This window comes from Geotrypetes seraphini, chromosome 2 (assembly GCF_902459505.1).
Source record: "Geotrypetes seraphini chromosome 2, aGeoSer1.1, whole genome shotgun sequence".
NCBI lineage: Eukaryota > Metazoa > Chordata > Amphibia > Gymnophiona > Dermophiidae > Geotrypetes > Geotrypetes seraphini.
In genome coordinates this window covers 114,264,764-114,280,921 of record NC_047085.1, presented here as the reverse complement: position 1 = coordinate 114,280,921, position 16,158 = coordinate 114,264,764, and the positions used below count along the sequence as shown (strand labels likewise).

At 39.8% G+C, this 16,158-nt stretch overlaps 1 protein-coding gene across 1 annotated transcript in view; it reads right to left on the bottom strand.

Annotated features, from left to right (window-relative positions):
• Positions 1 to 507: 507 nt before the first annotated feature.
• LOC117354824 (cytochrome P450 7A1) overlaps positions 508 to 16,158 on the bottom strand; it is a 31,866-nt gene continuing 16,215 nt past the window's right edge. The window contains exons 6-8 of the mRNA XM_033932800.1: positions 11,126 to 11,256; positions 8,355 to 8,533; positions 508 to 1,205 (exon numbers count right to left, since the gene is read on the bottom strand). Coding sequence (XP_033788691.1) covers positions 903 to 1,205; positions 8,355 to 8,533; positions 11,126 to 11,256 — 613 coding nt within the window. The 3' untranslated portion in view covers positions 508 to 902. The remainder of the gene's footprint in view (positions 1,206 to 8,354; positions 8,534 to 11,125; positions 11,257 to 16,158) is intronic.

Sequence of the window (16,158 nt, the reverse complement as noted above, 5' to 3'; positions counted from 1 at the left end):
TGTTCTATGTTTCTATGTTTTATGTACAGCTTTCATTTTTATGGTGCTATTTTAAAGGTCTTAGATAGTATTCACCTCCTGCAGAGGAGCTCTGTGTTCCCAAGAACACCATATTGGCTAATTCAAGTGAATGATTTTAGTCATTTTCATAACAGTAAATCACTTCCATGAGTAAAATAAATACTAGCTTGGAAAGTTTGAATTCAATCTTATTGGGAAGGCACGTTCCTTCTCATATTTAGAATAACATATATCTTATATTTAATGTGCATATATAAATATATAAATAGATCAAGATAATCACATGCATTAAACTTGCATTTGTTCTTCTTGTGAGAACTAAGGCCCTGATTCTATGAAAAGCACCTGCCATTAGTTGCCTAGATTGGCGCACTTAGCCAATCTAGGTGCCCAACTTAATTTTTTAATTGGTTCAAGTTGGCGCTGTTAATTGAACAGCGCCATTAAAAAAAAAAAAATAATTAATATATGGGTAGGTGCCTTGTGGGTGTCTACATTGAGGCACCTACCTGTTCTTACCCAAAAGGTAGGCAAGTTTAGGAGTAGAGTTTAGGCATGGATTGTGTTAGGCACTGGTATTTTAGGCTAAGAAAATCCAGGCATAATATAACTGGCTTAAGTCTTTGATGCCTACCAGTACCTAACTTGAGTTAGGCGCCACTAAACAAGATTCTATAAATGGCACCTAACTTTGAATGATGCGCATAGGTGCCATTTCCCTAGGCGCTTACTAATTTAGGTGCTGTTTATAGAATCAGGCCGTTAAGTGCCAATATTCTTGTTTTCTAATTACTTTCTAAGTATTCCTAAAAGGAAGACTGATGGAAAAAAAAATAAATATGATTTTCTTTCTGGATAGCTAGCATCTTCATTTAGTTCTTCTAAATTACGAATTTGAATTTGTATTTGAACTCAATGTCATTTGCTGGCTGTAAAATACCTAGTCCTGCTCGGGACTGATCAAGTGAAGGGCAGCTCACATTCTTGTCAACCAGTTCCATCTCAAAGTAGGAAAGCAGCAAAGTCAAAAACTGTTTGATTTCATGTACAGCAAACAATCTCCCAGGACACTTAGTTATACCAGATCCAAATGGCATATAATAGTATTTCAATTTGCGGCCATTACAATAGAAGGTTGTCTTTTCTGTTCCATTTGAATTCAGGTAACGGTCATACTTGAACATCTATACAAGCAAAGCAAAAACAAATTAAACAACACATTGTTTACAGCTTGTTAGAGTTGTTTAGTCATGCAACGAAGCTACTAAGTAGTAGATTTAAAACAAACTGGAGAAAATATTTCTTCACTTAATATGTAATTGAACTCTGGAATTCATTGCCAGAGAATATGGCAAAAGCAGTTAGCTTAGCAGGGTTTAAAAAAATGTTTGATAATTTCCTATAATAAAAGTCTATAAGCCATTATTAAGATGGACTTCCATTGCTTATTGCTAGAATAAGCAACATAAAATTTGTTTTACTCTTTGGGATTTTGCCATGTACTTGTAACCTGGGTTGGCCACGGTTGGGAGCAGGATACTAGGCTTGATGGGCCTTTGGTTTGTCCCAGTATGGAAAGGGAATGGGACTTGTATACTGCCCTTTTTGTGATTACACATTCAAAGTGGTTTACATATACTGTATACAGGAACAACAAACAAAGAACTTCAATACTCCACTTGAAATGGAGAAACAAACAAAACAAACCTCCTGCACATTCAAATGCACATTCATTTTATTTCACAAGTGGAAGTATCTTTCTGTCCCTTCTTTATGGTTGGATCTATACTCATCGTTGGAACATTTTCCTATTTAAATTTTGGATTTTGGACATTTTTCTGCCATAATCAAATATTTAAGAATACGTCCAGGGCACATTCAAATGCAGGCAAAATTGGAGTAGATGAGCTGGATGCTCGCAGGTTTATTATAATAAAATATTTAAAAATATATATAACAATATAAACAATTGCAACAAATAATAATATCAAATAGTCTTTGGTTGGTGCTAGTCTGTGAGGCAATATTGCCTGTACTCCGAGTTGGTCTCGAGATGTAGTAAATGAAAACCTGGCATGCTATATAGCTATAGCATAAAACCGAATAGTAGGTGGAACCCTACATGTTCCGTGTTTTGGCGTGTGGAAGTGCCTTCATCAAGGGTCCATTGCTGAAACAATCATAGAATGGCAAAAAACTGAAACACAAAGATGTACTAATGCGACAGACCGTTGGTACAGAACTGTGGGACTAGGCAATGTAATGCATACAGTGTCAGAGCGCTACGGATAAAACCTGACTTCGAGGTAAAAGTTTTCACAAATGGAAATGCTGTGTGTGTGTGTGTATATTCATATATATATATATATATATACTAGTCGTTAAGCCCGTTACATTAACGGGTGCTAGAATTTATGTCTGTATTTTTCTTTCTGTCTCTTTCCTCCCTCCATTTCCCTGTGTAGCGCTGTCTCTGCTTTCTTCCTCAGTCTCCACTCTCGAGCTGTAACATTACTGCTTAGCTTTTTCTCCCTGCAAGCATCTCTGCTCTCTTTCTCATCCCCAGTCTCTTTGCTATTTTTCTCTTCTTGCAGGGGTCTCTGCTCTCCTTTCTCTATATGTTCCTGATTCCTGCAAACTTCTGTTTTCTCTGTATGCTCTTGATCCTATGTTTCCCTGTAGGTATCTCTTCCTTTTTTTTTTTTATTCCTTCTTCACGTATGGTTGATTTATTAAAAGTTTTTATATTTTTCCTATTTGTTGCATGCCTGTCTCCTTGGCCGCTGTATGTTTCTCTTTTTTTGCTTTCTGTGTTTGTTTGTGTTTTTTTTGCTGATTGTCTACTTGGTCGCTGTCAGTCTGTCTGTCTCATTGGCTGCTGTATGTCTTTTTTGCAGTCTAACTCCTTGGCCACTGTATGTCTGTATGGTTTATTTTCCTGAATTTATCCTTGGGCATTGTATTTTTTATTTTTTTCTGTTTGTCTCATTGGCTGTTTGTATTTTTTTTTTTTTTTTGCTGTCTCCTTGCCCACTGTCTCTCTATCTGTCTCCTTGGCTGCTGTATGTCTGTTTGTCATTTTTTTCCCTGTGTCTCTCTCTCTCCTTGTCCTCTGTGTTTTGTTATTTTTTCAATCTGTCTCTTTAGCCCCCTGTCCTTCTGTGAGTGTCTGTGTGTCTCTCTCTCCTTGTCCTCTGTGTTTTATATATATATATATATATATATATATATATATACGCATTTGGATTTGGCTACTCCCTTTTATTTTTTTAGCTGTTTTTAAAATTATTTCTCATGTAAAAAGTGTCACTCTATAAATACTACTTATCATTTCTATAGCACTGCTAGAGGTACGCAGCACAACTTTAGGCTGATTGGTGCATGTACTTTGACATTAACAGCTCCTCACTGGTCCGAGGGTGTTATGTGATAGGCCAGCAATCCATCAGCTTTTTAAAGTATAGATCATATTTTTGTCCTCTTATATGTATGCATAGACAGTATGTTCATTATATTTTGTTTTATTGATTATAGATTACATATGTTTTAATGTTCTGAGTTAAATATTTTCATGTCTCTTTGGAGGTTTTTTTGATGAATAATTTTTTAATATTTTTTATGTTATTTGTAACTTATTGTAATTTTTTGTTTTTAGACACCTGAGGAAGGCGTTTTATCATCAAAACACTGGCTGTTTAAAATCTTTCCAATTAGCAAAAATGATACGCATTGCCACTAATAGTAATAGTTGAATCAGTATTATAAAAATGTAAACATAGTAACATAGTAACATAGTAGATGACGCCAGATAAAGACCCGAATGATCCATCCAGTCTGCCCAACCTGATTCAATTTAAAAAAAAAAAATTATTTTATTTTAATTTTTTTAATTTTTCTTCTTAGCTATTTCTGGGCAAGAATCCAAAGCTTTACCCAGTACTGTGCTTGGGTTCCAACTGCCAATATCTCTGTTAAAACTTCAATAAAGATGATTGAACTTAAAAAACACTGGCCGTGTTGGTCTCCCCATGTGCATATAAGTAGGCTGATCAATATGCCAGTAACATAAGTAGGATGATTGATTATGCCGGTATTAATAACTCTGTATTGTAACATCACCACAGAGTTCTGTATGTTTCAGGATAGAGCCCATGTATTAAGAACTTTATGTAAACCCCTCCTTCTCAGACTGAGGTAAAAGGTATCCCTCTTGAAATAAAATTTGTTTGTAGTTGTGAACTCCTGAGGGTTAAATTGATACCTTTCCCCAGGAGGAGTGATTTGCATATAAAAAAATTATAAATAATGTGTTGTAATGTAACGTTGAAATAAAAATATTATTAAACATATAATAAAAGAAATATAAAGAAATACTATAGACTAGTATAGTATATAGTAGAATAGTACTGGAATTTAATAAACAGATACTGTAAAATATCTCTAGGAAATGCAATTAAGCTTCAATTCTGCACAGTTTTCTTAATGTCCAATTAAAAATCTCCTTTAATCCTATGAATAGGATATCAACATCAGCTGTTACCATGAAGGCTTGTCAGATAAGTACTTTTCACTTCCTTTATTTCTTCTGAATTTTTTGTCTAAAAGTGACTAACTGATGTGTCTAAGAAATTGATTCTTTAAATAATTTGTCTTACCGCCTCCAGCTTCCCAGAATCTCACGTCTTTCTTAGGTAAGAATAATTGTTATTTTCTTGTCCTTTGTTGCACACACATTGCTATTTATTCATTTTTATCTTCTACATTAAAGTTTTTTATAAGTTTAATATAGTACATATTTACTATCTCCTCTTCTTTAAACTCACGCCTTGATGGCTAACTTGTTAGCAATAACTTTAACTCCTTTTATATACATTTTCATATAGTGTGTACAATAAGAACATAAGAATAGCCTTACTGGGTCAGCCCAATGGTCCATCAAACCCAGTAGCCTGTTCTCACGGTGGCCAATCCAAGTCACTAGTACCTGGCCAAAACCCAGTTGTTTTATATGTTTCTCTATGAATAAAAGCTGCTGTTTCATTTTACTTCACAAGTGGAAGTATCTTTCTGTCCCTTCTTTATGGTTGGATCTATACTCATCGTTGGAACATTTTCCTATTTAAATTTTGGATTTTGGATATTTTTCTGCCATAATCGAATATTTAAGAATACGTCCAGGGCACAATGTGGACATCTAGGGCTAAACCTATTTTAACAATGAAAAAATACCAAAAGATGCTCAAATTGACCACTGGAGGGATGTGAGCATGATCCCCTTCTACCCCCAAAGGTGTGAATGAAACAGTATATAGCTGCCTGTATGATTACTTCAGATGTTATGGCCAAATAGGTTCCTAGAGTAGCCTGATGGGTGGTGTAGTCAACCACCGAGACGGGGACTCAGGCCTATACCCCACTCTAACCTCTGCATGCACGGTGGAATTTGTGAGCCTTCCAAACTCCATCCTAATCCCACTGTACCCTCATATAGGTGTCACCTACAGACATAAGGGCTATTGGTGTGGTGTATATTTGGGTCCAATGGGTTTTAGAAGGCTCATCATACACTATAAGGGGTTGTGGTGAGGTTTACCTGGGCCTTTTTATGTGAAGTTCACTATAGTGCCCCCTGAGGTGCCTCCCTGTCCTGCTGGGATATCTGTGTTGCTTGTTTTATGTGGTTTTCTTTTGGATGTGGTGGGGGTTTTAATGGTTCAAAAAGATAGATGCACTGAGCACAAACACGTCCATTTTTGAAAAGACAGAATAGACATCTTGCAGTTTTGAAAATGGGCAAGTTTGGTGTTGGAGTTTTGTGCATGTTCCACAAAGCATCCAAGCTTGGGTTTAGACTTCCTATCGAAAATTCCCCTTCATGTGTCTTTATAAACTAGGCCAAAAACAGGTACGTTCCTGCTCTATTAACCTAGATAAGCTGTTATTGGATAGGTCTGTAAAGAATCTGTGCATCCTTTGATTTCACAATGGTACTTCATGTATGCTTTAAAAGCAATCTAGATATTGGCAAGCAAGTCTGCTAACTGCTTTTTTCTGCCTAGGGTTTGCAGAAGTAATTTAAGGACAACTGTGCTTACTGCTCTGGTTAAACCACCTCCAAAATTAAAAATTATAGTTTTCTAGCATGGGGCATTCAATGGCACCCCTTATCAGCCAGTTGTGTAACATTTAGCATTTATACACTTATCTATATAGAGGAGCATTCTCGATAGGACATCTAAGTGAGTTTGGACGTTTTGGGAAAGACATCCAGAAATCCAGTAGAAAAAATGCCCGTTCTCTTTTTTTTTTTCCAATTCTGTATTCAATTTTACATCTTACAACAAGTGTACAATATTATATCAATTGATTCATATAGATCACCTCAAAACAGCAAGATGTCTATCTTTTTTTAAAATTACCAATGTAGATGTTTTGATCCTTAGTATGTCTATCTTTTTTGGCCATTCTCGAATATAAATATGTCCACATGAAAAACACGTAAAAGCAAGCTTTTGTCTAGGCAGCCTGCATTCTTAGCAAACTGTTCAGACAGCTGAGCATAGCAGAGGGGCTCTTATAAGAAGTACTGTAGTGAATTTCACATTAAAAGTCCCAGGTGCAGATGCCACTTTATCTTGCTTATATTGTATAGCGAGCCCTCCAAAACCCAAACAAATGAGATTGTAGAAATCCAATGTTCTTGATACTTCTTTTATTCAGTCTTACAATGAGAAACGTGGACATTGTATTTTAAAGTATTAACTGAATAAAAGAAGTGCTAAGAACATTGAATTTCCACAATTTCGTTTGTTTGGGTTGTCCTTTTTCTCCTGTGGACATTTTATTCCCATTGTGACTTTGATGTACTGTTGTCCCTCCAAAACCCACCCAAAACTTACTATACCCACCAGTACACCATAACAATAGCCTTTATGCCTGCAGGTGTCATCTTAATGTAGGTACAGTAGGTGTTTGAGGGCTCACAATACAATTTAAGCAAGATATGGTGGCATTTGCACAGTGGTATAGCGAGGGTAAGTGATGTCCCCCTGCTCCTTCCTGACCCTCCCCCTTCCGCGCACATGCCCTTCTTCCCTTTCACATATCTTTTTAATTTTCTAGGCGAGAGCAACAGCACAAACATGCTGTCCATGTCGTGTTGGCTATCCCTATGACGTCACTTCCTAGGCACGGGGCCCAGAAGTGACATCAGAGAGACTGACGCAGTTTGTGATGTTGCTCGTGCAGGAAAAATTAAAGAAGTACGAGGGAAGGGGCGCATGCATGTGGTAGGGAGGTGGGTAGGAGGGGGCGGAGAGGAGGATGGATACTTGCGCCCTTTACAAAAACTGAGCCCGGGGTGGTCTCCCCCCCCAACCCCATGTCCCCCTTACTATGCCAGTGCATCTATACCTGGAACTTTTAATGTGAAATTTCCTGCAGAAACCTCTGCTCTCTTGACTCAAATGTCTGTTAACATCTGAAGCTGCTTGGGCTGAGAACTTTTCAGCACCCCCTTGTAATATAGACTAGAATGCACTTGTTTTTGTAAACATCTTTGGGTGGTAGGAGTGGGTCAGTGACCACCGAGGGAGTAAGGGAGGTCATGCCTTAATCTCTCCAGTGGTTATCTGGTCAGTTTGGGCACCTTTTTAGCATTTAGACACTTTTAAAACAGGTCTAGCTCCAAAGTCTAAAAAAAAAAGCCCAGGACCTTTAGTTAAAGGTTTGATTATGCCTGACGAGCATCCAAGTCCTAAGCCTGCCCAAAACATGCCTCTAACAAACCCCCTTAAGATTTGGATGCATTGGAGATAAAACAACTAGAAAGACTTCTAGAAAGTCTGTTTTCAGAATGCCCACTTGGATGTTTTGACTAGTAAGAGGTCCAAGTATTGTCTTTTGTATGTCTGTCTTTAGTCAAAATGAGCCCCATACGTTGCAATATCAGTGGTAACGTGTAAGTATTGGCACTTTTATTTTTAAATCCCCAAGTGATGCTACTCTTTTTTGGTTATATTTCTTTGTAAAATGGTTGTTGACACTGCATGTGCTGCAAGATACAATATATGTGGATATCCTGACCGGCATCCTTATCGTAGGTGTTTTACAAAAAGCTCGTTTCCTGAGCTCTTTGTAAAATTGGGAAATTGTACACGTCCTGACTTGGATGTCCCTTTTCCTACCTAAGAAAACCATGCAAAATCAGTCTTTACCTACCAACTGCATAAATATTTTGTTGTTGTTAAAGAAATGATATAATAGTTTAATTATCAAGCAACTCTTTCAGTAAGCTAAGTGAAGAATTTTCAAGTACCATATAAATTACTTACGAAAGGGTCATTGTAGATTTCTGGATCCAGATGCATCAATTGTGGATACAGAGCCACGATGTCATCTTTTCTGATGTTATAAGCGTCATTATTGTCTAAATGTAAGGTGAAATCCTCCCTAGCTACTCTGATATTCAGAGATGCACTAGACAGCCTCATAGCCTCTTTAATAATGCTACCTGTAGAAAAAAAAATCATACAGGATATATAAGAAGCATATTATTCAGGAAATTCTGGTCATATTAACATCTGTAGGTTAAGCTATGAAAGGTGTAAATATAGCATATTTAGGGGCATATTTTCAAAACTAAAATCTGCCTGTAACATGCTCACTAAACCGGTTCCAGCCGATTTAGCATGCAAGTATTTTAGTGGTGGATTATCAAAATGGCTTACTGAGGTCTTTTCCAAGTTTTCTAGCAGTATCCGATACTGACATGCAAATGTAGTACAATGAGGTCATTAATATTTAATTGATCACTCCGAGTGATTCTCTAACCTCATTGTGCCACATTTGCAGCCAAAATTTACCAACAGGTCTGAGCTATCATTGCCTTACTTTTTGATCAGTGCCTGAGCGCTGATTGGCTCATGCAATGATAGGAAACAAAGGCTTGACAGCTCATACCCCCCTCCCCTGCAAATTAAAATAATAATTAAAAAATTGAAGATCGGCAGGAGAGATGCCACTCTCTCTTGCTGCTAAGCACGCCTCCCCCCCACTCCCCCAGCAGCGGAAGAGATGCCCCTCCCCATTCTCAACCAGCGCTGGTTCATGGGTTATACCGTTTGAGATGTGTTGCTTTCCCTTTTCACACATGATTTGAGGGTTTACATCTACTACTTTTGTGATTAGTGTTTCTTTAATTTTTTCATTATTATATAATATATTCTGTAGTTTTTTTTTACACAAAATAGGTGAGGCAGGTAGGATGGGACAGGCATAGGTGATTAAAATTTGGAGTCAGGATGTGCACCTGAAATAATATGGAAATTATAAGAGGTCCTATGATCTGATCACCCACGATTATGATACGCCTGTCCCTTAGTACATCTACTAGAAAAAGATAGTAGCTTATTTTGTTCTATATGGGAACAGCTAATATTGAAGATAGACACACTTAAGTTAGCCTGTGGTAGGCCTTTTCATATATTCTTCAAGTCCTTTAGAAACATCCATTTTAGACCCAATTTGCTCTACGCACCAAGCAACCTCCCCCTCCCCCCCCCACACACACCCTCAGCAGCAGGAGAGATGTCTACTTCCACCGCCAAGCAACACCCCCCTCTCTCCGACACCCCTTCTGCAGTGGGAGAGATGCCCACTCTCTCCTGCCACCAAGCAATGCCCCCCTGCATACCTCTGGCAGCGGGAGAGATGGTCACTCCCTCCTGCTTACAAAGACACACTCCTGACACCCCTCGGCAGTGGGAGAAATGCCTCCTATGGGAAGGACTTTATGCATCTGGGCCAATCAGAGCCTTACCCCCTCTTCTACTAAACCGCGCTAGCAGTTTTAGCGTGGGGAGCCACACTGAATGGACCATGCTGCTCCCGATGCTCATAGAGTTCTTAGCATCGGGAGCTGCGCGGGTCATTCAGTACGGCTCCCGGCACTAAAATCAGTAGCGTGGTTTAGTAGAAGAGGCCCTTAGGCCCCTCCCCAGATGCGAGAAGCCTTAAACAACCGGGGCCAGTCAGAGCCTCAGGCCCCACCCCGGTACATCCCAGGATGCTCCGGGGAGGGGAAGGCCTGCCATTTTGAAGAGGCGGGCTTGATGGCCAGAGGGAGTAGACATCCCTCCAGTCATCCATCTAAGTAAGGTAAGGGGGAGAGGGTGGGGGTCGTTGCAAATTTTTGAGAAACTAACCCTTAGAATGGTTAACTGTAATCTTGTGTAAGCATAGTACACATATATGATCGTATAATAATGCAAATGCAATCATGGTACCCAAGTCAAGCAGCTAGGAAACCGACAGTGGAATCAATCTGTATTTTAAAATCCATTACAGATGTCTTTGTAAACCGCTCTGAATTGACTCCCCAGTCATTAGTCGCGGTATAGAAGCTTCCAATAAAGATAAAGATAAGAAACATATTCTTCAGGAAATTCTGGTCATATTAACATCTTTAAAGTGTTAGTATTTTTTTGAAAAACATGCTCAGACAATAGGTAATCAGCTGGGCTAGGTGTTTTCCTCTACATTACCATATCACTAAGTAGTGACTTCAAGTTTGACCTTAAGCCAGAACCCCTCAGTCTTTCCAACTGTTAGGGATTTAACATCGGGTGCCTACCGCAGGTTGGAGGACCTCTGTCTGGGGCGGCGCTCGGCTGCATGGGCATCCAACGTGGAGGGCTGGCCAGCGGATGGAGGAGGCATCCCTCTGAAGCGGCACTGCGGGGTTCTCTGGCGGCTGGCATCCCCCCCCGAAGCGGCACTGTGAGGTTCTTCTTCAGATGACCGACGGAGGAAGCAAATGGAGGAGACAGCGCTGCAGCACCCGGCACCCGACAGGTATAGACCCCGGGTTCTAGAACGAATCGTTGCTGTTGCCACTATTTTCTATGGGGAACTTTGTTTTAATAAACGAGCATTTTGGATTACGAGCATGCTCCTGGAACGGATTATGCTCGTAATCCAAGGTACCACTGTATTCTGACAGTGATGTTCATTTCGGGGTTAGGTGTCCCTATCTGCTTCTTGATATTAGCTGAATGCCACTGAAAGCTTAAGACCTATTAGGTGCTGTTATGTAATAGCATACCTAGTATTGGCATATTATCCAGCTGTTCTCGATTCAAGGATATAAATGTACTGTTTAAGCTGATTTTGTGGCAAGCTTTTTCCAGTACATTGTGTACCTCTTCAGTGGCTGCTTTCATTGCTTCTGGACTTCTAAAATACAATAACATTCAATACAGGTATTAATATATTTTAAATACATACATTCACAAGAAAATAATATTAGAGACAATCATTTTGCTTACATTAACACAAAATATTATTTTCAATCTTACTACCTCAGTAACAGGCATGTTCTGAAGATATCTCAGACTAATTTTTAATTCCCATGGTCAATGGGCATTTATAAATGATAGCCATAAATTTAGTGCTGCAAAATTGATAGTCAGCGGTGCTGGGTTCATGGATTCACCTCTAATTGACTATAGGTATATGTATCAGGGAGAGGAGAGAGGGGGTAATTTTATATACAATTTTTCACTTTTTATGGATGTAAAAATACTTTTATAGCATTACTCCAAGATTTATGCTTGTAAAGGACACACACCCCGAAGTCTATTAAACTTACACACCCAACTTTTCACTTAGAGCAGAACGTTGCACGTGCAAGTTATAGAATAAGGTCGCTTGTGTGTGTAAATTAATTTAATAATGAGCTGATAATTGATGTTAATCTAATATAATAAAACGCTAGGCCACGCATGCGCACTTTCATCGCATGGGTCCGTTTTCCGTGCGGCTGTCGGCCAGTGCCTGAAGTCCTCTCTCCTCCCCCCAGGCGGATGTCGGACGCGGCGGCTGTCGGTCCGTGCTGGTTTTTGCTCTGCCCTGCTCCTTGCCTGAAGTCCTCTCTCCTCCCCCTGCCGTATTGCATTTTTTAGTTGCGGACTTCCGATGCAGGTGCGGATCATGAGAGGAGCCACTGCCGCGTCTTTCAACTACCAAAAAAAAAAAAAACCCGGCAAGGCGAGTGACCAGACCGAAGCTCAAGACTGCGGGAAGGGAAGGGAAGAGGGGGCCGACAAATAAGAGGACTCCTGCCGAACGGAGCAGCCAGATCGCAGCAGGCCAGAACGCGGGGGAGGGGCCGAACGGAGCAGGCAAGATCGCGGTAAGAGAAGGGAAGGGGTGGGGGAAATGCTTCAACTACGCTGAATGTGTTTCATTGGGGATTTTGGAGGGTGCACCAGAAGAATGAGAGGTGAGCAGAGAAAGCATAATATGCATCATATGGATGGGAGATGTGGCAGAAAAAGGTGAAAGTATTCTACTGGTGTGTTTTGGGAGGGGTAGGAGATCAAGCGTGACTGTGTGCCATGGGATACCTGGGAACAGGAGGAGAAAGAATAAGAAGTGGGAGTGTATGTCTGGGGGGGGGGAAGGAAGAATTAGAGGTAAGGGTATATCTACAAGGAAAGAAAGAATGAGCGGTTTGAGTACTGCATGCTGGAGAAAATTTTGGGACAGACAGAATTAGAGTTCTTGCTGGGTTTGTAGAGAGAACTGGGAGGCTGGAGCCTGAGGAGGAAAAAGGAAGGAGAGAATTTCAGGCCTTATAGAAAACTTCTGTGCAAAAATACTACAAATAATGCAGTATTTGTAGAATTCTCCAGGGAGTAAACAAAATAACAATAGTACGTGATACCATATTTGGGTAGTTTAATTTTGCATTGGCAATGTTGTTTACCTCTCCTGCCAATTTAACTTTGTTGTTCTTACCATTGAAGTTGTTTAGTTTATTAGGGAGAGGGACAGAAAGACAGACAGAAAAAGGGAGCCAAGGAGAGAGAGAGAGAGAGAGACAGCGGGAGAGAGAGAGAGACAGAAAGAAAGAAAGACAGACAGACATATATTCTAGCACCCGTTAATGTAACGGGCTTATAGACTAGTATACAATAATAGGCTACATTTGGCCTTAAATGTTACTAATTAGCACTAATCAGCAGTTAAAAGCATAACCTTAGGGGAGAGTGTGGCGCAGTGGTTAAAGCTACAGCTGCATCACCCTGGAGTTGTGGGTTCAAACCCACGCTGCTCCTTAGGACCCTGGGCAAGTCACTTAAACTTAGAATGTGAGCCCGATGAGGAAAAATGCTTGAATACCTGAATAAATTCATGTAAACCGTTCTGAGCTCCCCTGGGAGAATGGTATAGAACAGGGATCTCAAAGTCCCTCCTTGAGGGCCGCAATCCAGTCGGGTTTTCAGGATTTCCCCAATGAATATGCATTGAAAGCAGTGCATGCACATAGATCTCATGCATATTCATTGCAGAAATCTTGAAAACCCGACTGGATTGCGGCCCTCAAGGAGGGACTTTGAGACTCCTGGTATAGAAAGTCTGAATAAAAAAATAATCAAAATTCTATAACGGGCACATAAATTTTATCACACGCCTACTAGGGGGGGTGTAGCCATGAGGTGGGCAAGGGCATATCATGGATGTGCCTAGCTATTTCACATGCATGTTATGAAATACTAGCAATAATATGCCCAACTGCCTACAGTTGGGCACAAAAACTTACGCCAGCCTTTGACAGGGCATAAGTGCTCACACTTAAAATTAGGCATGCATATTTATTTTATTTTTAAAAATGTTATTCCGCTTTAAAACCTAAGCGGATTACAATGTGATGGGACAATGGATGTCTGAATTTAGACTGAAGCTAAACTCAGAAAAAACAAAATTCTTTGTCGCCTCGCCACACCCACTAGATACTAAAACATTGCTACACATCAACAAACTTAGTTACCTTAGCCAATCTACTATGAAGGTATTGGGAGTAATACTAGAGCAGGGCCTAACCATGAAAGACCAGGTGGACTCTGGTTAGAAAGGGGTTTTTTACTCTCTGGAAGCTTCGGTCCATTAGAGCACATTTTGATGCTTCATCATTCAGAATTATGGTACAATCCCTTATACTAAGCCAACTTGACTATTGCAATATCGCCTATCTGGCAATTACCCAGAACAACTTGCAGCGATTACAACTGGTGCAAAATGCGGTGGTCAGGCTGATTTTTGGGCTGAAGAAGTTCGATCACGTAACTCCTTCCTACCGTCTCCTGCACAGGTTGCCAATGGAGGCTCGTGTGAAGTTTAAGTTCGGTTGTTTCTGCTTTAAGGTACTTTTCGGCCTAGCCCCCAGATATATATCTGGCCTTTTCTCTTTTTCAACCAATCAGCATATGAGAAGCTCAAACGTGAATTTCGTTTCCCCACCGGTTGCAGGGGTGTCAAAGTCCCTCCTCGAGGGCCGTAATCCAGTCGGGTTTTCAGGATTTCCCCAATGAATATGCATTGAAAGCAGTGCATGCACATACTGTAGATCTCATGCATATTCATTGGGGAAATCCTGAAAACCCGACTGGATTCCGGCCCTCGAAGACCGACTTTGACACCTGTGGGTTAGAGGATGTAAATTTAAAAGATATCATCAACATCTCTTCTCATATCAGGCAGCATTATGGGGTAAAGATCTGAAACAATTACTCATGCTTGCGAATACCTATGGGGAATTCAGGAAACACCTAAAAACATATCTGTTCCTAAAGTACATAGGCAGCTGCACTGCACAATCCTTCCCCACAACTGATTGCTAAACTTCAACTCTGTTAGTACTACTCAGTCTGTAACATTTTTAATCATTGTAAACCGCATAGAACTTCACGGTCCTGTGGTATATAAACTGTTATTATAACATACATAATATATTATCAATACAACAATATAACATCACAACTACCACATTCTATAGACCCAAATCAAAAGCAGGCAAATTACAGCATGAATACCAATATGCCCCGACAAACAACTGAGTTTTTAAAAGTTTCTTGAAAGCTTTCAAATCTCGACAGCACCTCAAAGAATCGGTTAGTGCATTCCATAGAGCCACAGAGATTGCTGTCATCCATGTGTTTTTTTATAGTGTACTCCCTGTACATCTTCAAGTGCTAACTTCATAGTAAACTCCGAATGCAGAGGTCGAGATGATACTTTCTCAGTACTTGTACTAAATACCATGGAGCTTTCCCATATACTACCAATAAGTGCCAAAATTTTATATTCTATACGGAACATAACAGGCAACCAGTGCAGCTGTTTCAACACTAGCAAAATAGGTTCAAAACGAGAGACCCCCACTAATCATTCTGGCAGCTGTATTTTATACAACTTGTACATGCATTTTAGCTTTAGTCATTCCCAGAAACAGTGCATTTCAAAAATCCAATTTAAAAATTACAAGACTCTGTACTATTATCTGAAAATCCATTACAGACAGCATTGGGTTTACTCTTGAAAGTGTCCTCATCTGCATAAAAGCAAGTATTTTATAACGGCAATTGCGCCCTTTGTTGAAAGTTTAATTTCTAATATTGAGTTTACTTTTGGAGGATGATGTATAATATATATATAAGCCATTTGCCTGTTCCTAGATAGTAGATAGAAAGACTTGATTTGATGATTTATTTTAAAATACTGGCGATCAGCAATAATGTGGACTAGGATATGGTTGATTAGTTTCCTTATATATTTTGTTGTTCCTTGTAGGGAATTTACATTTGCATTTTTTGTGTTCATTCATGAATGTTTGTTACTAAGGTATTGTAATGAATAATCCAATAAATAAAGATTTAAAAAAAAAATAATGGCAATTGCGCATATCTCAGCACCTAACTTACCCCCCCCCCCCCACCCATTTTACAAAACCACAGAAGCGGTTTTTAGCACAGGCCGGCATGCTGAATGCTCTGTGCTGCTCCTGACGCTCATAGGAACTCTATAAGTGTCTGGAACAGCGCAGAACATTCAGCGTTCTGGTCTGCGATACAAACCGCTATTGCGTTTTTATAAAAGTGTGTGTGTGTGTGTGTGTGTGGGGGGGGGGGGGTGTTAAGCACCCTTTCTTGAATCTACCCCACAGTACCAAGACGATGTTTATTTTTACATGAACCACATATAGGCATGTTCTGGGGTTGTGTTTGGGCAGAGTGTGGACAGGGATACAAATTGTAGATGTTCTTTATAAAATACTCATGACTCTGCATATTATAT